Here is a 19,652-nt window from a genome sequence, read left to right as displayed (position 1 = left end):
TGTTTGGCCTTCTGCTCAGAATGCTTTGTTTAGTGTTCTGCCACAGTTCCTATGAGGGAGGGTTGAAATTATTTCTTGGCCTTCTGTTCCCAGCCCTTTTCCCCAACCAACTAGATATTGGATTTACAAGATTTTCTAGCAGCTCAGAAAAGTACATAAAATTAAAATTTCACTGTTTCTTAATTGCATAATAGTCCACAGATTGAAAATACATAGGTTATTTTCAAAGGTATGACATTAAGTCAAAATGATTTTAAAATCTGTGATCAGTTTATTTGCTCCTGATGGCTTTTAAAGAAGAGAATAGGCTTGAATAATCTTATATGCTTTAGAGGGTAACAAAGATATAAAATATCACCTAGTGGTTTTTTTTTTTAATCAGTCTTTAAATTCTCATTATTATTGTTTTTTCTTACTTTAGAAGAACCCACCGTAATTGGCTTACATCATTTCACGTCTTATATCTGTGAGCAGAAAATGGTACCCTTATCTCAAAAGAAGTTTAAAGCTACATTTTCCTTTTTCAAAGCATTACTATATCAGGACACTATTCCATCATCCTACTGACGAGCATTACTGTTATTACTGTCATGAACATTTGATGCAATCCAGTGTGTCCTCTTCAGTAATCCGCTTTTGTAGCATAAGACAAAACCTACCAAGTTGAGTAGTAAATCTAATTGTTGTTGCCAAATGTACTGCATCTACATTAAAATTTTCATGTTTTTAATACAGAATGAGAAAGAAATGGTATCATTGATTGCTTAGGAAAAATGAGGAGTGCTTAAAAAAATCTTTTAAAAACTTTAAATGGAAACTTCTTTAACTATTTTCTTTCTACAAATGTGAAAATGATCTAAAAGCAGTAAATAAAATTCTTAACAGAATAGGGCTTTCAAAAGCAGAATAGTACTTGCCTCTGGTACCGTCAAAACTAAGGAAAGCCTTTAAATTTATGACACTTGGATGAGTTTTCTCTCTGTGTACTGTCCAGAATTTTTATTATTAAATTTGCTAATTAATAAGACTATTTGTAGCTTTTCACCAGCTCAAAAGACCTTCCTCTTTTCTTGCTTGAGGAGATTCAACAATGAGGTTGTGATTTTTTTGGTCTCAGTTGTTTCCATAGCAACAGTTAGGGATGCTATAAATTGGTTCACACAAAAGTAAATCTGACCGAAGCCTTCAGTGTAGTTGTGCATTACTAAATTGCTAGTGACAGAAGATAACTGTTTACGTCTTACTGCCTCTGTTTATTATTTGTTAGGTGAAGAGTAAACAGTTTTTATCCTTGGATCTATTAGCATATCATTTATTATATTTGCAAAAATTTGAACTCATCAAAGCTGTTAGAGAAATGGAAATTATACTTATTCTAATTATGTTAATTCACCATCCTTTTACCGCTTTTCTGCATCATTGCTTTGTGCTTAAAAGTCCTTTGTTTTCATGTTTGGGCTTTTATTCTTTTTAAGTTAGAAAATACTTGTTGAAAAAAGTTTAAACAATATAAAAGGGTAAAGAGTGAAAAACAAAGTTTCTTCTTACTTCTCTATACTCTTTCAGTTCCCTTCCTCAGAGGCAATCATTACAAAGTTTTTTATGAATTTTGGGGGGGAAATTTTCTGTGTCCATACATTTTTTACCTAAATGGATTCATTCAAGATATACTGCTCATTCATTCAAGATATACATGCTTTTAACTAAATAATATATCTTCATCTTTCTCTATAATAAATGCAATTATTCGATGTAAATTGTTCCAAAACACGCTTTTTTCACTAAACTATATATTATGGACATATTTCTATATTAGTACATATAGATTGCTGTATTCTTTTTTCATTATCACCATTACTATTAATTTTTCAAAAAAGATTTAAACACAAGGAGGGAAAGAACAGGGGACTAATTCACACACTTAATAGAAGTCTCAATAATCAACCTTCTGTTAACAAATATTACAACTTTCCTAAGGTAGCTACTAGACACATGTGACTATTTAAATTTAAATTAATAAAATTAAATGAAAACTTTAGTTTCTTAGGCACACTAGCCACGTTTCAAATGCTCAACAGTCACATATGGCTGGAGGCTACCATGTTGGATGGTGCAGACTAGAACATCTCTAGTATTGAAGAAAACTCTGTTGGACAGTGAGGGTACCACCCTTGCTGCTTTAAGGCCTGGAGGTAGAGAACTTGCAGAGACAGAGGCCAAGATGTCAAGGGTATGTGGTTTTCCTTTAAAATTGTAAGGGATTTCCAATGCAGCATCAAAAAATGGACATTTAAAAAAATCTCTTTATCAACAGTAAACATAAAAGTTAGTTCTTTTCACAACTTCAAATAGAATGCATAGCTGCCAAGAATTTTTCTTTTTCTTTTCTTTTCTTTTTACATCATGAAATGATTACCACAATTAAGTTTAGTAAACATCCATCATTTCATATAGATACAAAATAAAAGAAAAAAATGTTTTTCCTTGTGATGAGAATTCTTAGGATTTACTTTCTTAACAACTTTCATATATAATATACAGCAGTGTTAATTATATTTATCATGTTATACATTACATCCCTAGTACTTATTTATCTTGTGCTGTATTCTTTTTTTTTTTTTTTGCGGTACGCGGGCCTCTCACTGTTGTGGCCTCTCCCGTTGTGGAGCACAGGCTCCGGACGCGCAGGCTCAGCGGCCATGGCCCATGGGCCCAGCCACTCCGCGGCATGTGGGATCCTCCCAGACCGGGGCACGAACCCGTGTCCCCTGCATCGGCAGGCGCACTCTCAACCACTGCGCCACCAGGGAAGCCCTGTGCTGTGTTCTTGATGTATAAATGAATCTTAATTTATTTAACCAATCCCTGTTGGTAATCATCTTGGGATTTTTAATGTTTTTGTCTCTTAAAAGCAATGTTCCGATAACAACCTTATACATACGTTTTTATGATGCTGTCCCAGAAGTGGAATTGCTGAAAGGTCATGTTTATTTTTAGTTTTGAAAAGTACTACCAAATTGTCCTCCCAAAATTGTACCAATTTATATTCGCCAAATGTGTATCCCCTCATCTTTGCAAATACTGAGTATTATCATATTTTTACCTCTTTGTCAGTCTGAGGTAGAAAAATTTTAATTTGTTTTATCTTAATTGTATATAAGATTGAACTACTTTTCATGTGTTTATTGGGCATTTGGGTTTCTTTTTATTTATTATCTCTATTCGTGTCCTTTGTTCATTTTCCTGTTTGGTTTCTCACCTTTTTCTTTATCAGTTTCTAGAGCTATTTGTTAAATATTTAGCCTATTATCTGGTCCTTTATTCATTTTTAGTTTTTCTGTTTGATTTTTCACTTTATTTATGGGCTTTTTTTTTGCCTTTGTAAAGGAAAAACACATTATTCCTCCTGTGTTTCTTCTTTACTGTCATACTGCTACCACATTTCATTTCTAACACCAGAGACATGGGTTTTCCACACCTCAAGCAATTTTCTGACACCAGCTGGGTGTCCTACAATTTAATTTATTTCTGACACTGTCTACCTGGAGACAGTGTCAGATCCCACAGGTTAAGGGCTCAGTCCACAAGACTTCCCTCTCCCCACCTCTGTTTCAGATACCAGTTGCAAGTCTCAGGTTGTCACCTGTACTTCTGGCTGACCACTGTAAATCAGTGTTCCAATGACCCCTTCCTTAGGTTCGATCATTTGCTAGAACAGCTTACAGTGCTCAGGGAAACATTTACATTTACTGGTTTATTATATAAAAAAGGATATGATAAAGGACACAGATGAACAGACAGATGAAGAAATACATAGGGTGAGATCCAAAAATGCATCCAAAATGGTTTTGAGTTCAGGAACTTCTGTGCCTGTGGAGTTGGGGTGTACCAACCTCCTGGCATGTAGATGTGTTCACCAACCCAGAAGTTCTTTGTACCCTGTAGTCTGGGGACTTTTTATGGAGACTTCATAATGTAGGCATGATTGATCATTAACTCAATCTCCAACCCCTCTCCCTTCTTGGAGGGTGAGGGTTAGGGGCTGAAAGTTTCACGTTTCTAATCATGGCTTGATCTTTCTTGTGACCAGTCCCCATCTTGAAGCTGTCCAGGAGCCCACCAAGAGTCACCTCATTAGAACAAAAGACATTCCTATCACCCAGGAAATTCCAAGGGATTTAGGAGCTCTGTGTCAGGAACCAGGGTCAAAGACCAAATGTTAGAACAAAAGATGCTTCTAGTACTCTTACCATTTAGGATATTATAAGCATTTTAGGAGTTCTGTGCCAGGAACCACGGACAAAGACCAAATATATATTTCTTACTATGATCACAATATCACAGCCTTATAGAAATCTAATTTTAATGTAGTCAAATGTGCCTTTTTTTTAACAGCTTCTAGATATTAAGTCATTTCTAAAAAGACTTTCTCTAGTCTAAGACTTTATAAAATGTCACCTTGGCTTTTTATTTTAACAGACTATTATTTAGATCAGTTTTAGGTTCAGCAAAATTGAGAGGAAGGTACAAAGATTTCCCTATATACCCCCATCCCCACCCCACACCCCACTATCAGTATCCCTCATCAGAGTGGTACATTTGTTATCATCAGTGAACCTAAATTAACACTTCAGTATCACCCAAAGACCATAGTTTACATTAGGGTTCACTCCTGGTGTTGTATAGTCTAAAGATTTTGACAAATGTATAATGTTATGTATCTGCCATTATTATATAGAGAATAGTTTCATTGCACCACCTATTCACTCTTTCCTCCCCGCTAACCCCTGGCAACCAATTATTCTTTTACACTCTCCATAATTTTACCTTTTCCAGGAAGTCATATACTTGGAATTATACAGTGTGAAGTCTTTTCAGATTGACTTCTTTTACTTAGTAATATGCATTTAAGATTCCTCCATGTCTTTTCATGACTTGATAGCTCATTTCTTTTTAGTGCTTAATAACATGCCATTGTTTCGATATACCACAGTTTATTAATCCATTCACCTACTGAAGGACACCTTGCTTGCTTCCAACCTTTGGCAATTATGAATAAAGCTACTATAAACAATGATGTGTAGGTTTTTGTGTGGACATAAATTTTTAACTCCTTTGGGTATATACCAAGGAGCGCAGTTGCTGAGCTGTGTGGTAATAGTATGTTTATTTTTGTAAGAAACTATCCCAGTCTTTTTATGCTTTGATTTTTAAAAAATGTATTTAAATGCTACCTATCAAGAATTTGTTTTGATAGATGGAGAGTGTTAGAGATCCACTTAAAAAAAAATTTATTCAGTTGGTTGTTCCAGGTCTTAGTTGTGGCACATGGGCTTCTTAGGTGTGGCATGTGAACTCTTAGCTGTGGCATGCCTGTGAGATCTAGTTCCCTGACCAGGGATCAAACCCAGGCTCCCTGCATTGGGAGCATGGAGCCTTATCCACTATGCCACCAGGGAAGTACCTAGAGATCCACTTTTAAAATTTTATTTTTACAAATGATAATCAGTTGTCTCAACATCATTTGTTGAATAATCTATCTTTTCCCCATTGATTTGAAATGTGGCTTCAATCACACAATAAATTCCCATTTATATTTGGCCCCATTCCTGGATTTTCCATTTGTTTATATTAAAGAAGTAACATGTAAAGATAAACCATAACATTAAAAAAGAAAGAAATACAGAAAAAGAAAGAAAGAAAAGAAGGAAAGAAGGTAGGGGACAGAAGGAATAAGGTGGAGAGGAGAAATAGAAGCTAGATTTCTTTGATTATACCTTGTTTTTAGATTTGTCATTGGAACCCTGGAAATATTTTGCACAATTATAAGACAAAAGTGAACTAAAGAAAATAATCCCTAAAAATGTAAAATGAAATTTACCTTTCATTCAGTTGGTATTTTTATTCTGCGATGTTGGTACTTTTTATCTGAGATTATGTGAGTATAATGTGGCGTGAATCAAATAATAATCATGTGGTTCTTTATTTGCTTCATCTTTGGTGTCCTTGACACCTGGGATTCTGAGTATCAGAGAAAGAAGATAGGGATGTAGCAAGAAGAGATTGCCAGAACCCAATAGATCAGAATTGAATTGGGTGAATTTTACCTTAAAATTTTTTTGGTAATTGAAAAACTTCTAAATTATCCATAGGTCAAAGAGGAAGCTCAGAGGAAATTTTAAAATACATAGAGCTAAATGAGAAGGCAACACAACATATCAAAATATATGAGACACAGCTAAAGTAGAGGTGAGAAGGAAGTTTATAGCCCTAAATGCTTAAATTAGAAAAGAGGAATATAATTTTTAAAAAAGAGAGAAAAGGTCTAAAATCAATAATCTAAGTTCCTTCTTCAAAAAATCTAAGAAAAGCAAAATAAACCTATAGGAAACAGAAGAAAGGAAATAGTAAAGAGCAGAAATCAATGAAATTGAGAACAGGAAAGCTGTTAACAGAGAAAATGAATGATACAGAAAGCCAGTTCTTTGAAAAATATGTAATTGATGAACCTGTAGTAACACTGACAAAGATAAAGAGAAAAGATCCAAATCACCAATATCAGGATGGAATGGGATATCACTGCAGTTCTTATAGCCATAAAAGGACAATAAAGTACTACTACCAATTTTATGCTCATAAAATTGACAACTTAGAAGAAATAGAACAATTTCTAAGAAAGTACAAACTACTAAAACTCAAACAAGATGAACCACAACCTGCAGCTGTTACAAAAATTGAATTTATAAGTGTCCTGAAAAAAAAATCTCTGGACCCAGATGGTTTTACTGGAGAATTATACCAAACTTTTTTTTTTTTTTGGTCACACTGTGAGGCTTGTGGGATCTTAGTTCCCTGACCAGGGATTGAACCCATGCCCCCTGCAGTGGAAGCTCAGAGTCCTAACCACTGGACTGCCAGGGAATTCCCTACCAAACTTTTAAAGAAGGATTAGCATGAGTTTTACATCCAGAAAATAGGAGGGAACCCTTCCCAATTCATTTTATGAGGCGAGTATTACCCTGATACCAACACCAGACAAAAACAATATGAGGGGCTTCCCTGGTGGCGTAGTGGTTGAGAATCTGCCTGCCAATGCAGGGGACACGGGTTCGAGCCCTGGTCTGGGAAGATCCCACATGCCGCAGAGCAGCTAGGCCCGTGAGCCACAGTTACTGAGCCTGCACGTCTGGAGCCTGTGCTCCGCAACAAGAGAGGCCGCGACAGTGAGAGGCCCGCAGACCACGATGAAGAGTGGCCCCCACTTGCCACAGCTAGAGAAAGCCCTCGCACAGAAACGAAGACCCAACACAGCCATAAATAAATAAATAAATAATTTTTAAAAATATATGAAAAAAGAAAATACAGACTATTATCTCTCATGAAATTATACAGAAATCCTCAAAAAGACTTATCCTGTTGAATCCAACAATGTATAAAAAGAATTATATACCATGACCAAGTGGGATTTGATCTAGGTATGGAAGGCTGGTTCAACATTTGAAAATTAGTCAATGTAATTCATCATATCTACAGATTAAAGAAGAAAAAATCATAGGATTATGTCAAGTGGTGCAGAAAAGCATTTGACATAATTCAACACCCATTTAAGATAAAAACTCTTAGCAAATTATAAATAGAAGGGAATTTCCTTAAATTGATCAAGATCATCTATACAAAACCTACAGCTAGTATAATGGAACAGGACTCTATGGTCTATGCCCCCCATGTCCTCAGCCTGCCTTTTGTCTGTGGAAAAGCTTTAGCCAAAGAATAAGTTTAATCAGAGAAGTGAGAAAATGCAGAAACAAAGGAAAACAGTCAAAGAAGACCAAATAATAATAGTTTAGTCATCGAGCATAGTCAAGGACCTTTAGCTCCTTCTCAAGGGCTATAGATAATATTCTGAGCCGTATCCTGTGAAGTGTCTTATAGGTACTGAAACCCCCACCAGGTGGAAGAGGTTAACTACATGATGACCAGACTGTAGCCATGACATAAGCTGGTACAACTCCGAGAATTGGCCCCAAGGAAATGGGAACAAACTGATCCTGGAACTGAAGATTAACTGTACTTAAAACAATCAAGATGATGCTGATCACACCACCAATGACCAATTTCAAGATGACTGTCAGAGTTGACTGTGCTGTTTCTGCATGTACCCCCCTCCCTAAGCCTATAAAAGCTCATGCTCACTGATTGTCAGTGGGGGGGAGTCGGCCTTTGGACAGATGTCCACCCTCCCCTCCCCAGTTGCTGGCATCCGAAATAAAGCAAACTGTCCTTTCCACCAGTATGGCCTCTTTATTGGCTTTTGAGCGGCAGCCGGACCCCACTTTCGGTTACACTGGCATCATAAATAAGGGTGAATGCTTTCCCTCTAAGATAAGGAACAAGGCAAGGACTCTTATTCAACATAGTATAGGAAGTTCTAGCCACTGTAATAAGGCAAGAAAAAGAAAGGAAAAGCATGCAAAATTTAAAGGAAAAAATAAAACTGTCCTTATTTACAGGTGACATGATTGTTTGCATAGAAAATCTCAAGGAAATGATACAACAAACCTCATAGAACCAGTAAGTGAATTCAGCAAGGTTGTAGGATATAAGATCAACATACATAAATCAATTGCATTTTTATATACTAACAGTGAACATATACTAACAGTAACTGAAATTAAGACATATGCCATTTATAATCACTTCCCTGGAATGAAGTCCTTAGGTATAATTATAACAAAACCTGTACAGGATCAGTATACTGAAAATTATAAAATACTGATGAAAGAAATTAAAACCACCCAATTAAACACCTACCATGTTCGTGGATTGGAAGACTCCACAAAGTAAAGATATCATAGTAAAACTGCCCCTAATTACTCTAGGTTTGATGCACTTCCTATTAAAATTTCAGCAAAGTTTTTGTAGACATAGATAATAAGCTTATTCTAAAATTTGTATGGAGGGACTTCTCTGGCGGTCCAGTGGTTAAGACTCTGTGCTTCCAATGCAGGGGGCATGGGTTTGATCCCTGGTTGGGAACTAAGATCCCACATGCTGCACAGCATGGCCAAAAGATTTTTTAAAATAAATAAATAAATAAAATCTGTATGTAAAGGCACAGGCCCTAGAATAGCTTAAACCATCTTGGAAAAAAAAAAAAAAGTGGGAGTAATCACTCTGCCTGATATTAAAGCCTACTGCATAGCTACTGTAATCAAGGGCGTGTGGTATTGATAGAGAGACACTTAGGTCAGTGGAACAGAATTGAGAACCAAGAAATAGACCCACACAAATATAGCCAACTGATTTTTGACAAAGTGCAAAAGAAATTCAAAGGAGAAGGATAACTTTTTCATCAAATGATATTGGAGCAGCTGGACATTCATAGGCAAAACCATGAACCTCAACTTAAACCTTATACAGAAATTCACTCCAAATGGATCACAGATTTAAATGTAAAAAGAGAAGCTATAAAACTTTAAGAAAACTATTTGAGAAAAGTCTTGGGGTCTAGGGCTGGCCAAAAGCACGATCCGTAAAAGAAAACAAAAATGATATCAGACCTCATCACAATTTGAAAAATTTTGCTCTGTGAAAGACTCTGTTAAGAGGATGTAAAGGCAAACCACAAACTGGGAGAAAACATTTGCAAACCACATAACCAGCAAAGAACTAATACCTGGAGTATATAAAGAAGTCTCAAGACCCAACAGTTAAAAAACAAACAATCCAATTAGAAAATGGGCAAATGATATAAACAGTCATTTCAGCAAATACAGGTAACAGATAAACAGATGGAAAGATCAACATCATTAGCCTTTAGGAATATATAATTTTGAAATACGAAATATCAAAATAGCTAAAATAAAAAACAGTGACAACACCAAATGCTGGTGATCATGCAGAGATACTGGATCACTCATGTATCACTGGTGGGAATGTAAAATTGTACAGCTACTCTGGAAAACAGTTTGACAGTTTCTTATAAAACTAAATATGTAGCTACCATAAGACCCAGCGTTTTCACTGTTAGGCATTTATCTCAGAGATATGAAAACGTATTTTCATACACTGTACACTGTGTTCACAGCAGCTTTATTATAGCACAATTCTGGAAACAATCTAGATGGCCTATAACAGGTTAAACCAACTGTGATACATCTATACCATGGACACTACTTGACAATGAAAAGGAACAAGTTATTGATACATGCAACAACTTGGATGAATCTCCGGGAATTATGCCAGGTGAAAAAAACCAATCCCAAAAGGTTACATCCTGTATGATTCCATTTATGTAACATTCTTCAAATGTCGAAATTACAGAAATGAAGAATAAATTAGTAGTTGTGGGGAGCAGAGCATGGTAATAAAAAGGCATCAGGAAGGAGCCTTATGGTGATAGAAATGTTCTGTACTTCGATCATATCAATGTCAATATCCTAGATATGATATTGTACTATAATTTTGCAAGATGTTGCCTTTAAGGGAAACTGGATAAAGGATACACAGGATCTCTCTGTATTATTTCTTACAACTGGATATGAATCTACAATGACTTCAGAATAAAAGCTGAATTATGAAAAGTGGCAAATCACTTGGAAAGTGGTTTGACAGTTTCTAATGAAGTTAAAAATAAACCTATCCTATGACCTAGTCATCCTACTCCTGTGTAAATATCCAGGATTAATGAGTGCATTTGTCCACAAAAAGATTTGTGCAAGAATATTCATAGCAGCTTTATTCATAATAGCTGAAATATGGAAACACCCCAAATGTCCATATGCAGGAGAATGGATAAACAAATTGAGATATTTTAATGCAATGGAATATTTCTTACAGAAAAACAAACTACCGATACACACAAAATATGGATGAATCTCACAAATATTATGTTAAGCAGTGGGAATCAGATACAAAAGAATAAATAGGGTATGATTACATTTGTATGAAGTTCAAAAACAGGCAAACTTATTGATGGTGATAGAAGGTAGAATACTGTTTACTGGTGGCGGGGGTGTGGTATCAACTGGAAAGGCGCTTGAGGGAACTTTCTGGAGTCAAGGAAATGTGGTTATGTAAATATACACATAATGCCAAAAGTTACTGAGCTTTACACTTAAGGTTTTGCATTTACTATATGTTAATTATACCTCAATAAAGTACGGCAAAAAAATTATCCCCCATTCGTGGGGGAAGAAAGACAGGTCAACCCATTCATGGGGGAAGAAAGACAGGTCAACCAGTCCCACTGTGTAGACTTTGTTTGGATCCATTTCCAGACTAGCTGTAGAAAAACCTGTTTATGATACTTAGGTTAAATTGAAAATCTGAACAATTTGATTTTCTGAAACAATCTGAACAATTGATGACATTAAGGAATTATTGTAAAGTTTACAGGTGTAAAATAATTATTATTGTTAAAGAGTTCTTATCGTTTAGAGATACATGTTGAAATAAGTGATATATCTAAGATTTGCTTCAAAATAAAACACATGAGTGGTAAATAAAACAAGACTGGCTGTGAGTTGATTGTTGTTTAACCTGCATGATTGGATTATTGTCTACTTTTTACTCCATGATAAAAAGTTTAAAATTTTAAATATGGATAAAAGATACACACAGGTAGCTTTGTTATTACCAATAAAACAGAATAATTGGCCTCTGAGATAGTGTGTTCTAAGGATGCTCAAGGAGTGGTAGGGAAAGTTAATGCCCCAAACAAAATCATTGCTTGTCTACACTAGGTGTCTTTAGCAAGGAGTGAGAATCTTTTTTTATACTTGGAAGGTATAGTTTTTTATTATTTATTTATTTCAATTGAAGTATAGTTGATTTACAATATTATGTTAATTTCAGGTGTTCAGCATAGTGGTTCAGTATTTTTACAGATACACTCCATTAAAAGTTATTACAAGATAATGACTATAATTCCCTGTCCTATACAATATATCCTTGTTGTTTATTTTATACATGGTAGTTTGTATCTCTTAATCCCATACCCCTAATTTGCCCCTCCCCCTTGCCTCTCCCCTTTGGTAACCACTAGTTTGTTTTCTATATATATGTCTGTTTCTGTTTTGAATATACGTTCATTTGCATTATTTTTTAGATTCCATATATAAGTGATTTCACTAAGCATAATATTCTCTAGGTCCATCCATGTTGCTGCAAAGGGAGTGGGGATTCTTAAGGGCAGAATACCACCCAACACTAAGTGGACACCCACGTGTAGATAACTTACGTGCAAGTTCTTTCAGTCAAAATGTATTTACAACGATGTTAGCACATAGAGGCACATTGTACCTCTATAAATTGTCCATTCGTTGTAGCATATTGAAGCAGTGGGGTTAATTTTTTTTCTACTTTCATGTGTGTTCTCTTGTTTTCCATAAGGACCTGATGTTATTTTATGAGGATGATCCAAAGCCAGTTTTGCCGACAATTCCTACTTCCATTATCTCGTCAACTACATGGTTGTCAGAAGGGCAAACAGATGTCTGTAACCTCTGGGATGCAGGTAAATTAGGTAAAGAATAACATTTTTACTCAGAAACATGAATAAGAAACACTGGACAGGAATTGTTTTTCATCAGATTTTATTTTGTTAAATATAGCAACAGTGGCTTTAATTTAACTTTGGTCATGAGGGACCGGGTTAGCATGGATAAATTCAACCCACACAGGATCCTGTAACCTTATTTTACCATTTGTTTCAATGTTTTTTTCTCTTTCATTGTTTTATTTCAAAAATTATTAACTACAAGACTTAAATCTTTTATAAATTTTTTTAAAGCAGAAAATTTCATTTTAGTTCCTTCTCTTGTTTGTATTCATCTTCTCTTTGATGAAGAGTTTAAATTACGATATTTTTCAGAAGCAAGCATTAGATGAAAATATGAAAAAGCATGATGCATGGTATACCACAAATTGGTTAATCATCTCTTGAGTAATTAACATTAGAGAATGGCACAGTATAAAATTATCCAAAACTGGCCTCCAATAAATTACGCTATCAAATTCCAACTGGGCTCTACTGCTGCTCAGGATCTGATTGATCCACTGTTGAGCCACTCCATCCCATCTATCCTCCATGAACTCTCAGTTTTTAATACATTCTTCCTCTTGATTTTCTCAGAAAATAGGATGAAAGATCTGCCAGGATGAGAACAAAACGTTCTCAGTAGCTTTTATTCCCTTGTATATCTTTGCTTTTTTATCCATCCAGGCATCCCTTTCCTTTTCACAGAGTTGGCTCCTTACGTTCTGAGTTACATCTTCTCCCTCATCTTTGGACCATGCACCTCAGTTTTCCCCTTATATAGCACCCTGATATCCAAAATATTAAAACTGAAGTTTATTAGTATAGGTTTATATTACAAGTTTCTATGTATATAGTTCATGTATATGTATATAGTTCATGGCTTTCTTATAAAGCCAGTTGTGAGAATGATGAGGATATTTTAATAGACCCAAAAACAAGAAATTGTGGGTTATGGTGATATCTGTAGTACAAGGTTGGCATTATTCACATGAATAATTGGTTATAAGTGGTTACAGTTTTTTAGACAGCTTACTTTGTACTCTTAGAATACACTTTATGTAAACTGATCCAGATCCAGAAGTTTGAAAGAAGAACAGTAAGGAAAATGTTTTTGTATTTTAATATCTCCTAACATTTCCACCCCCTAATATTTTTGAACAGACTTTATTTTTTAGAGCAGTTTTAGGTTCACAGCAAAATTGAAGGAAGGTACCAAGATTTCCCCATATAACCCTTGTCCCCAAACGAGCTCAGCTTCCCCACTATCAGCATCCTGCACCAGAGTGGTACGTTTGCTGCAATCAGTGAACCTACTTTAACACTTTTTTTAACCACCCAAAGACCATACTTTTCATTTTGGTTCATTCTCAGTGGAGCACATTTTATGGGTTTTGACAAATGTATAAGACATGTATCTACCATTATAGTATTGTACAGAGTATTTCTTTGCTCTAAAAATCCTCTGTGTTCTGCCTATTCATTCCTCCCTCCCCTCTAACCCCTGGAAACCACTGATATTTTAACTGTCTTCATAGTTTTGCCTTTTCCAGAAAGTCATATAGTTAGAATCATGCCGTATAACCTTTTCAGATTGGCTTCTTTCACTTAGTAATGTGCATTTAAGGTACCTTCTTGTCTTTTCATGGCTTAGTAGCTCGTTTCTTTTTAGTGCTGAATAAGATATACTAGAGTATTTATCTATTCACCTACTGAAGAGCATCTTGGTTGTGTCCAAGTTTTGGCAATTATAAATAAAGCTGCTGTACCTATCCTCGTGGAGGTTTTTGTGTTACATGTTTCTCTCTGCCAGCATTTTAATACAAGTGAATTTGAGTATAAATGAGCATCAGAGGCAACCCTTAAGAGGAAGAAGGTCACAAAACATGTCACTTGAGGGATGATTCCACCATTTTACTTGTTTAGGACTCATCTTAATTAGAGGAGGTTTTCCTACTTTTGAGTCTTTCTTTTTTCCAGTCTTTCCTTCACACTGATCTCAGAGATATCTTGCAAATGTAGATCTTAGCATTTCATTTTCCAGCTTAAAAACTTTCAACAATTCTCCACTGCCCATAAGTCTATTTTTTTATACTGTCATGTAAGACTTTTCATAGTCTGGTCCCAGCCCACCTTTTTTGGCCTCATCACCCAATACTGCCAGTATTCACAATACTTTATGACATTCTATTACTTTCTCTTTAGAATGTCTTTGTTCCAGTTACTTCAGCTGTGTAACACATTGCTCTAAAACTTTTATGGCACAAAATAACCATTTATTCCGCTCATGGATTCTCTGGGTCAAGAATTAGGACAGGGCACAGTGGGGATGACTTGTCTCTGTTCTGTGACATTACGTCTGGGCTTCAGCCCGAGAACACAAATGCTGGGGACAGGAATCATCTGAAGCCTCATTCACTTATGTGTCTGGTAGTCGGTGCTTTGCTGTGTCAGCTGGGCCTCAGTTTCTCTCCACATGCACCTCTTTATGTAAATCTCTCCACGTGGGTTAGTTTGGGCTTCCTCATAGCATGGTGGCTGAGTTCCAAGGTTGAACATCCTGTGAAAGAAAGGACCAGGCAGGAGCTGAGTAATCTCAAAGTCATTCTGTGAACTTCCTCACCGTTCAGTTTATCAAGGCATTAGAAAAGACTTGCCAAAGTTCAAAGGGAGGGTACGTAGATGCCTACCCCTCTATGGACAACTGTCAATGGCATATTGAAAGAAAAGCATATGGGATGGGATGTGTATTAGCACGGTCATCTTTGGAATATACAGTCTGCCACAATTCTCCATCAAATAATGTTTAACAAAATCCTATTCAAACAGCAAGGCCCAGCTTCTTTCTCAAGATTATTTTGGCTATTCAGCATCTTTTGTGTCTTCAAACAAATTTTAAAATATTTTGTTCTAGTTCTGTGAAAAATGCCAGCAGTAATTTGATAGGGATTGCATTGAATCTGTAGATTGCCTTGGGTAGTATGGTCATTTTAACAATATTGACTCTTCCAATCCAAGAACACAGTATATCTTTCCATTTGTTTGTGTCATCTTCAGTTTCTTTCATCAGTGTCTTATAGTTTTTGGAGTACAGGTGTTTTGCCTCCTTAAGTAGGTTTATTCCTAGGTATTTTATTCTTTTTGATGCAATAGTAAATGGAATTGTTTCCTTAATTTCTCTTTCTGATATTTCAGAAAGTGTATAATTAGTGTATATTATTAGTGTATAGAAATGCAACAGATTTCTGTATGTTAATTTTGTATCCAGCAACTTTACTGAATTCATTGATGAGCTCTAGTAATTTTCTGGTAGCAGAAGTTCTCAGTTTTAATGAGGTAGAATTTTATTCTTTATAGTTTGTACTTTTTTGTATCTTGTGATTTTTAAAAATTCTTATCTCAAGATCATAAGATATTTATATGTAGGCTAAAATTTTTATAGTTTTGCTTTCCACAACTCTTAACGCAGCTGGAGTTGGGTTTTGTGTATGATTGAAGCAAGAGTTCATTTTTACTTCTAGATGGATAACCAGCTGTCCCAGCATCATTTATTGAAAAGTCTGCCCTTTCCCCTGATGAACTGAAATATACCATCTATAGCCTAAAGCAAGTTCACACATGTGCATGGATTTGCTTCTGGGCCCTCTATTCTGTTCCATAAGTTATTTGGTTATCCCTGCACCAACAGATAGTTTTCATTACTCTACCTTTGTAATAATTCTTGATGACTTTTCACTTATTAGTGTTTTGTCTTTTTTTGACCCTTTGCTTTCCCACAAAAAACTTGTCAAGTTCCTCGAAAAAAACCTGTTAGAGTTTTTATTGGCACTACCAATCTTTAAATCAATTTGGAGAAGTGACCTCTTTACGATATCAAATTATTCTGTTTATTTAAGTCTTCTGCAATGTATTATATTTTATAGTTTTTTTCCCATACAACTCTTATATAGCTTTTGTTAAATTTAGTCCTCGGTACTTTATATATTTTTTGTTGCTACTGTAAAATATATAATTTTATAAACTGTATTTTCTAGCAGTTTGTTGACTGTGAAAATGAGTGGAACTAATTTTTGTATATTGATTTTATAACCAGTAACCTTGCTTAACTAACTCTTATCAATTTTCCTAATTTATTTGTAGATTTGTCTAGATTTCTAATGTTGAAAATCATATCATCTGTGAATGATGGCAGATTTGTTTCACATTTGTAAACCATACTTTGTATTTTGTTTTCTTACCTTGCCATGCTAGGCAGAACCACTCAGGCAGTGCTGAACAGAAAGTGTGATTGTGGCCTTCCTAGATTTGGTCTGAATCTTAAAGAGAATGATTTCAACATTTGCCATTAAGACGGGTTTACTGTATGTTTTTTGCAGATCTCAATTTATAACTTGTTAACGGTTTTATCATGAGTACATCAATATGTTGAATTTTATCCATTTTTAATATCTATATTGATGGTTATAGGTTTTTCTCCCTTAAGCTGTTAATTTTGTAAGTTAGTTGATTTCCAAATATTAAAACAACCTTGAATTTCTGGAATAAACTCAATTTGGTGATGATATATTATCTTTTATATATATTGCTGGGTTTGATTTGCTAATGTTATATTTAGGAGTTTTGCATCTGTATCTACAAGTGAAATTAACCAGGACTGTCTTTTCTCATATTTTCTTTGTTACGTTTTGATACTGAGATGTTGCCAGACTCATAAAAAGATTTGGAAAGTGTTTGCTCTTTTTTCATACTCTGGAATCGTTTGTGTAGGGTTGTTTGTGAGATGATGTGAAAGTAGATAAGGTATTCTGTATGTTCACTAATGGTGCTGGCAGAAGGGCTGCAGGCAGGGAAGACAAATCTGCACCCGGAATATGTGTGTCTCCTTATGAAGACAAAGTACTACTCCCTTTATAATGGAGGGGTCCAATATAATCAACCTGACACCAGGTAATTAATTTGCTGTTTTCCCTGGGAAATGGTGCCATGCTAGGGATGTAGCATTAACCTCTACTCTTAGCAGGTTGGGCATTTCAGAAGTTGTGGTAGCCAGGTCACCTCAGAAGTTGTGGTAGCCCCTGCATAGTCTCCACCCCTGCCACACTGCAAAAGCCCATTGTATAACCACTAGAGTGACTAAGGAAAGAGGATGGTTGACATCCATTAAACAGAGCATCTTGCCCATCTGATTTTGAGAACCTCTTCTGCAGTGAAATGTCTTCTGGCAACCCTTTATGTGGGACATGAACATCTTCACACAGTGTGCACATACATCCTGAAGGTTCATCCACATATTTCTTTGTCACCAGTGTTCCAATCTTATTCTTTCCAAGTCCCTGATAGCACCCATCAGCCACGAATTGCATCTTGCCTTCCATGTGAAGTGTGCGTCTGTTTGCAATTCTGTCTACTAGGAAGGTTTTCCTACTGTCTTTTAGGGCACTTCTGAGTGAGGCTCTGATTTAGCAGTTAACCACTTCTGGCTAGTGCCAGCATTCCTTGCAGATATACCTGTAAACCAGTCCTATACTTTTTCTCTTAACTGACAGTTCTCCATGGAGCTATAGGTGTAAGTTGAAGGGGAAGCAGTAAAAGAATGGGAGCAGGTTCCATGGAATCTGAGACATCTGCTTGAATAGTTTACATGGGCCTTCTGGCTTGGTCTGGTCTCATCTATTCCGTTTGATTTTACAATAGAATGCTGCTGTGTGTTCTGTGGACCAGATAACACCCATTACATGATGGGCACATAGTCATTTGGTGTCCTGTGGTGTAGGCAAAAGAAGACATGGCTTTACTCCAAAGCCCTAGAGGTCAGCTTTGTGATTTTCCTAGTGGGGCTCATGAGAGACTCTGCTTAACATCTTTCTCTGCCTTGGGCACTAGCACTGGTTCTAGATTATAAGGTCCACCTGGCAGGGCAGCTTATACAGTGGCCTGGGCCTGTTGCAGAACCTTTTCTTGCTTTGATCCCCACTAAAAAATGGCAGGAAATGGTCAGAGCATCACACCCAAATGTGGTATGCGTTGCCTCCAAAATTCCAAGACACCCATGTTACTGTGTTTTTTTTTCTTTGTGTTGGACAGTTCGAGGGGAAACAGCTTGTCTCTCACTTCCAGGGGGGTATCCTGACACACTCCAGACCATTGAATACTCTAAAAACTCCACAGATGTGGCAGCCCTAGAACTTTCCTAGGGTTTATCTCCCACTTCATGCATGTAGCACCAAGAGGGTGTTACTTCCTGCTTAATAAGTCCAGTTAGCATTGTGTCATCAATGTAATGGACCAGTGTGATGTTCTATGGGATATCAAGAAAATCCAGGTCTGTCTGGTCTCTGTTAAAAGACACTGTGAGGCAAGACAGTAAAGGTTTACTGTGTCCCTGCCACACGAAGCCTGATTCTAATTATCTTTATTAATAGAGATTTTTAAAGGAACATATCTAGACCAATAACTGGACATTAGATGCCAGGGGCTGTGTTGATTTGCTCTAGTAAAGATACCACAGCTGGAATTGCAGCTTCTCCTGGCATCACCACCTGATTATATTTGCAATAATCTCTGGTCATTCTCCACAAACCATCTGGCTCTTCAGAAAAACAAGAATCACCACCCCTACAACTTTCAAGTCTTTGATGGTAGCGCTAATGTCTGCAGTTTCCCCAAAAATATTTTTTGGAGTGAGGAGGTGTAATTAATTCTAGGGGTTTCTACCTAGTCCTTCTAAACGTAATAGCCTGAACTCCATGGGTTGTGGAACTAATGTGGGGATTCTGCCAGTTACTAAGTGTATCTATTCCCATTATACATTCTGAGACCATGGAAATAACTAGAGGTAGGTCTGTGGTTTTACTGGACCCATTGTGACTTGGAGCCTAGGCAGAGACTTCATGTGCCACCTGATTTCCATAAATCCCCACTTAGTAGAGGATAATGGCATTGTTGGATCTCCAGAGATTAGTGTCAGTTAAGAGCCAGTATCTAACAAGACCAGAAAATTCTGTGTATTTCCCTTTCCAAGGACAGTCATTGTTGTAAATGGCTTCAGGTCCTCTAGGGAAGGCCTAGGGGAAGATTTACCATATATACCTGTGGTGGGCATTTCAGGATTCTT

The 19,652-nt window shown here is 36.3% G+C and overlaps 1 protein-coding gene across 1 annotated transcript in view; it reads left to right on the top strand.

Annotated features, from left to right (window-relative positions):
- The window catches only part of ENTHD1 (ENTH domain containing 1), a 102,294-nt gene that overhangs the window by 47,056 nt on the left and 35,586 nt on the right, over positions 1-19,652 (top strand). Inside the window, exon 4 of the mRNA XM_022597099.2 lies at positions 12,394-12,517. Within this exon, the coding sequence (XP_022452807.2) occupies positions 12,394-12,517 (124 nt within the window). The remainder of the gene's footprint in view (positions 1-12,393; positions 12,518-19,652) is intronic.

This window comes from Delphinapterus leucas, chromosome 11 (genome assembly GCF_059928025.1).
Source record: "Delphinapterus leucas isolate spDelLeu-1000000601 "Yukka" chromosome 11, BTC_Dleu_Yukka2, whole genome shotgun sequence".
Taxonomy (NCBI): Eukaryota; Metazoa; Chordata; class Mammalia; order Artiodactyla; family Monodontidae; genus Delphinapterus; species Delphinapterus leucas.
The sequence above is the reverse complement of the archived record's forward strand: the minus strand, read 5'-3'. Positions and strand labels throughout refer to the sequence as shown.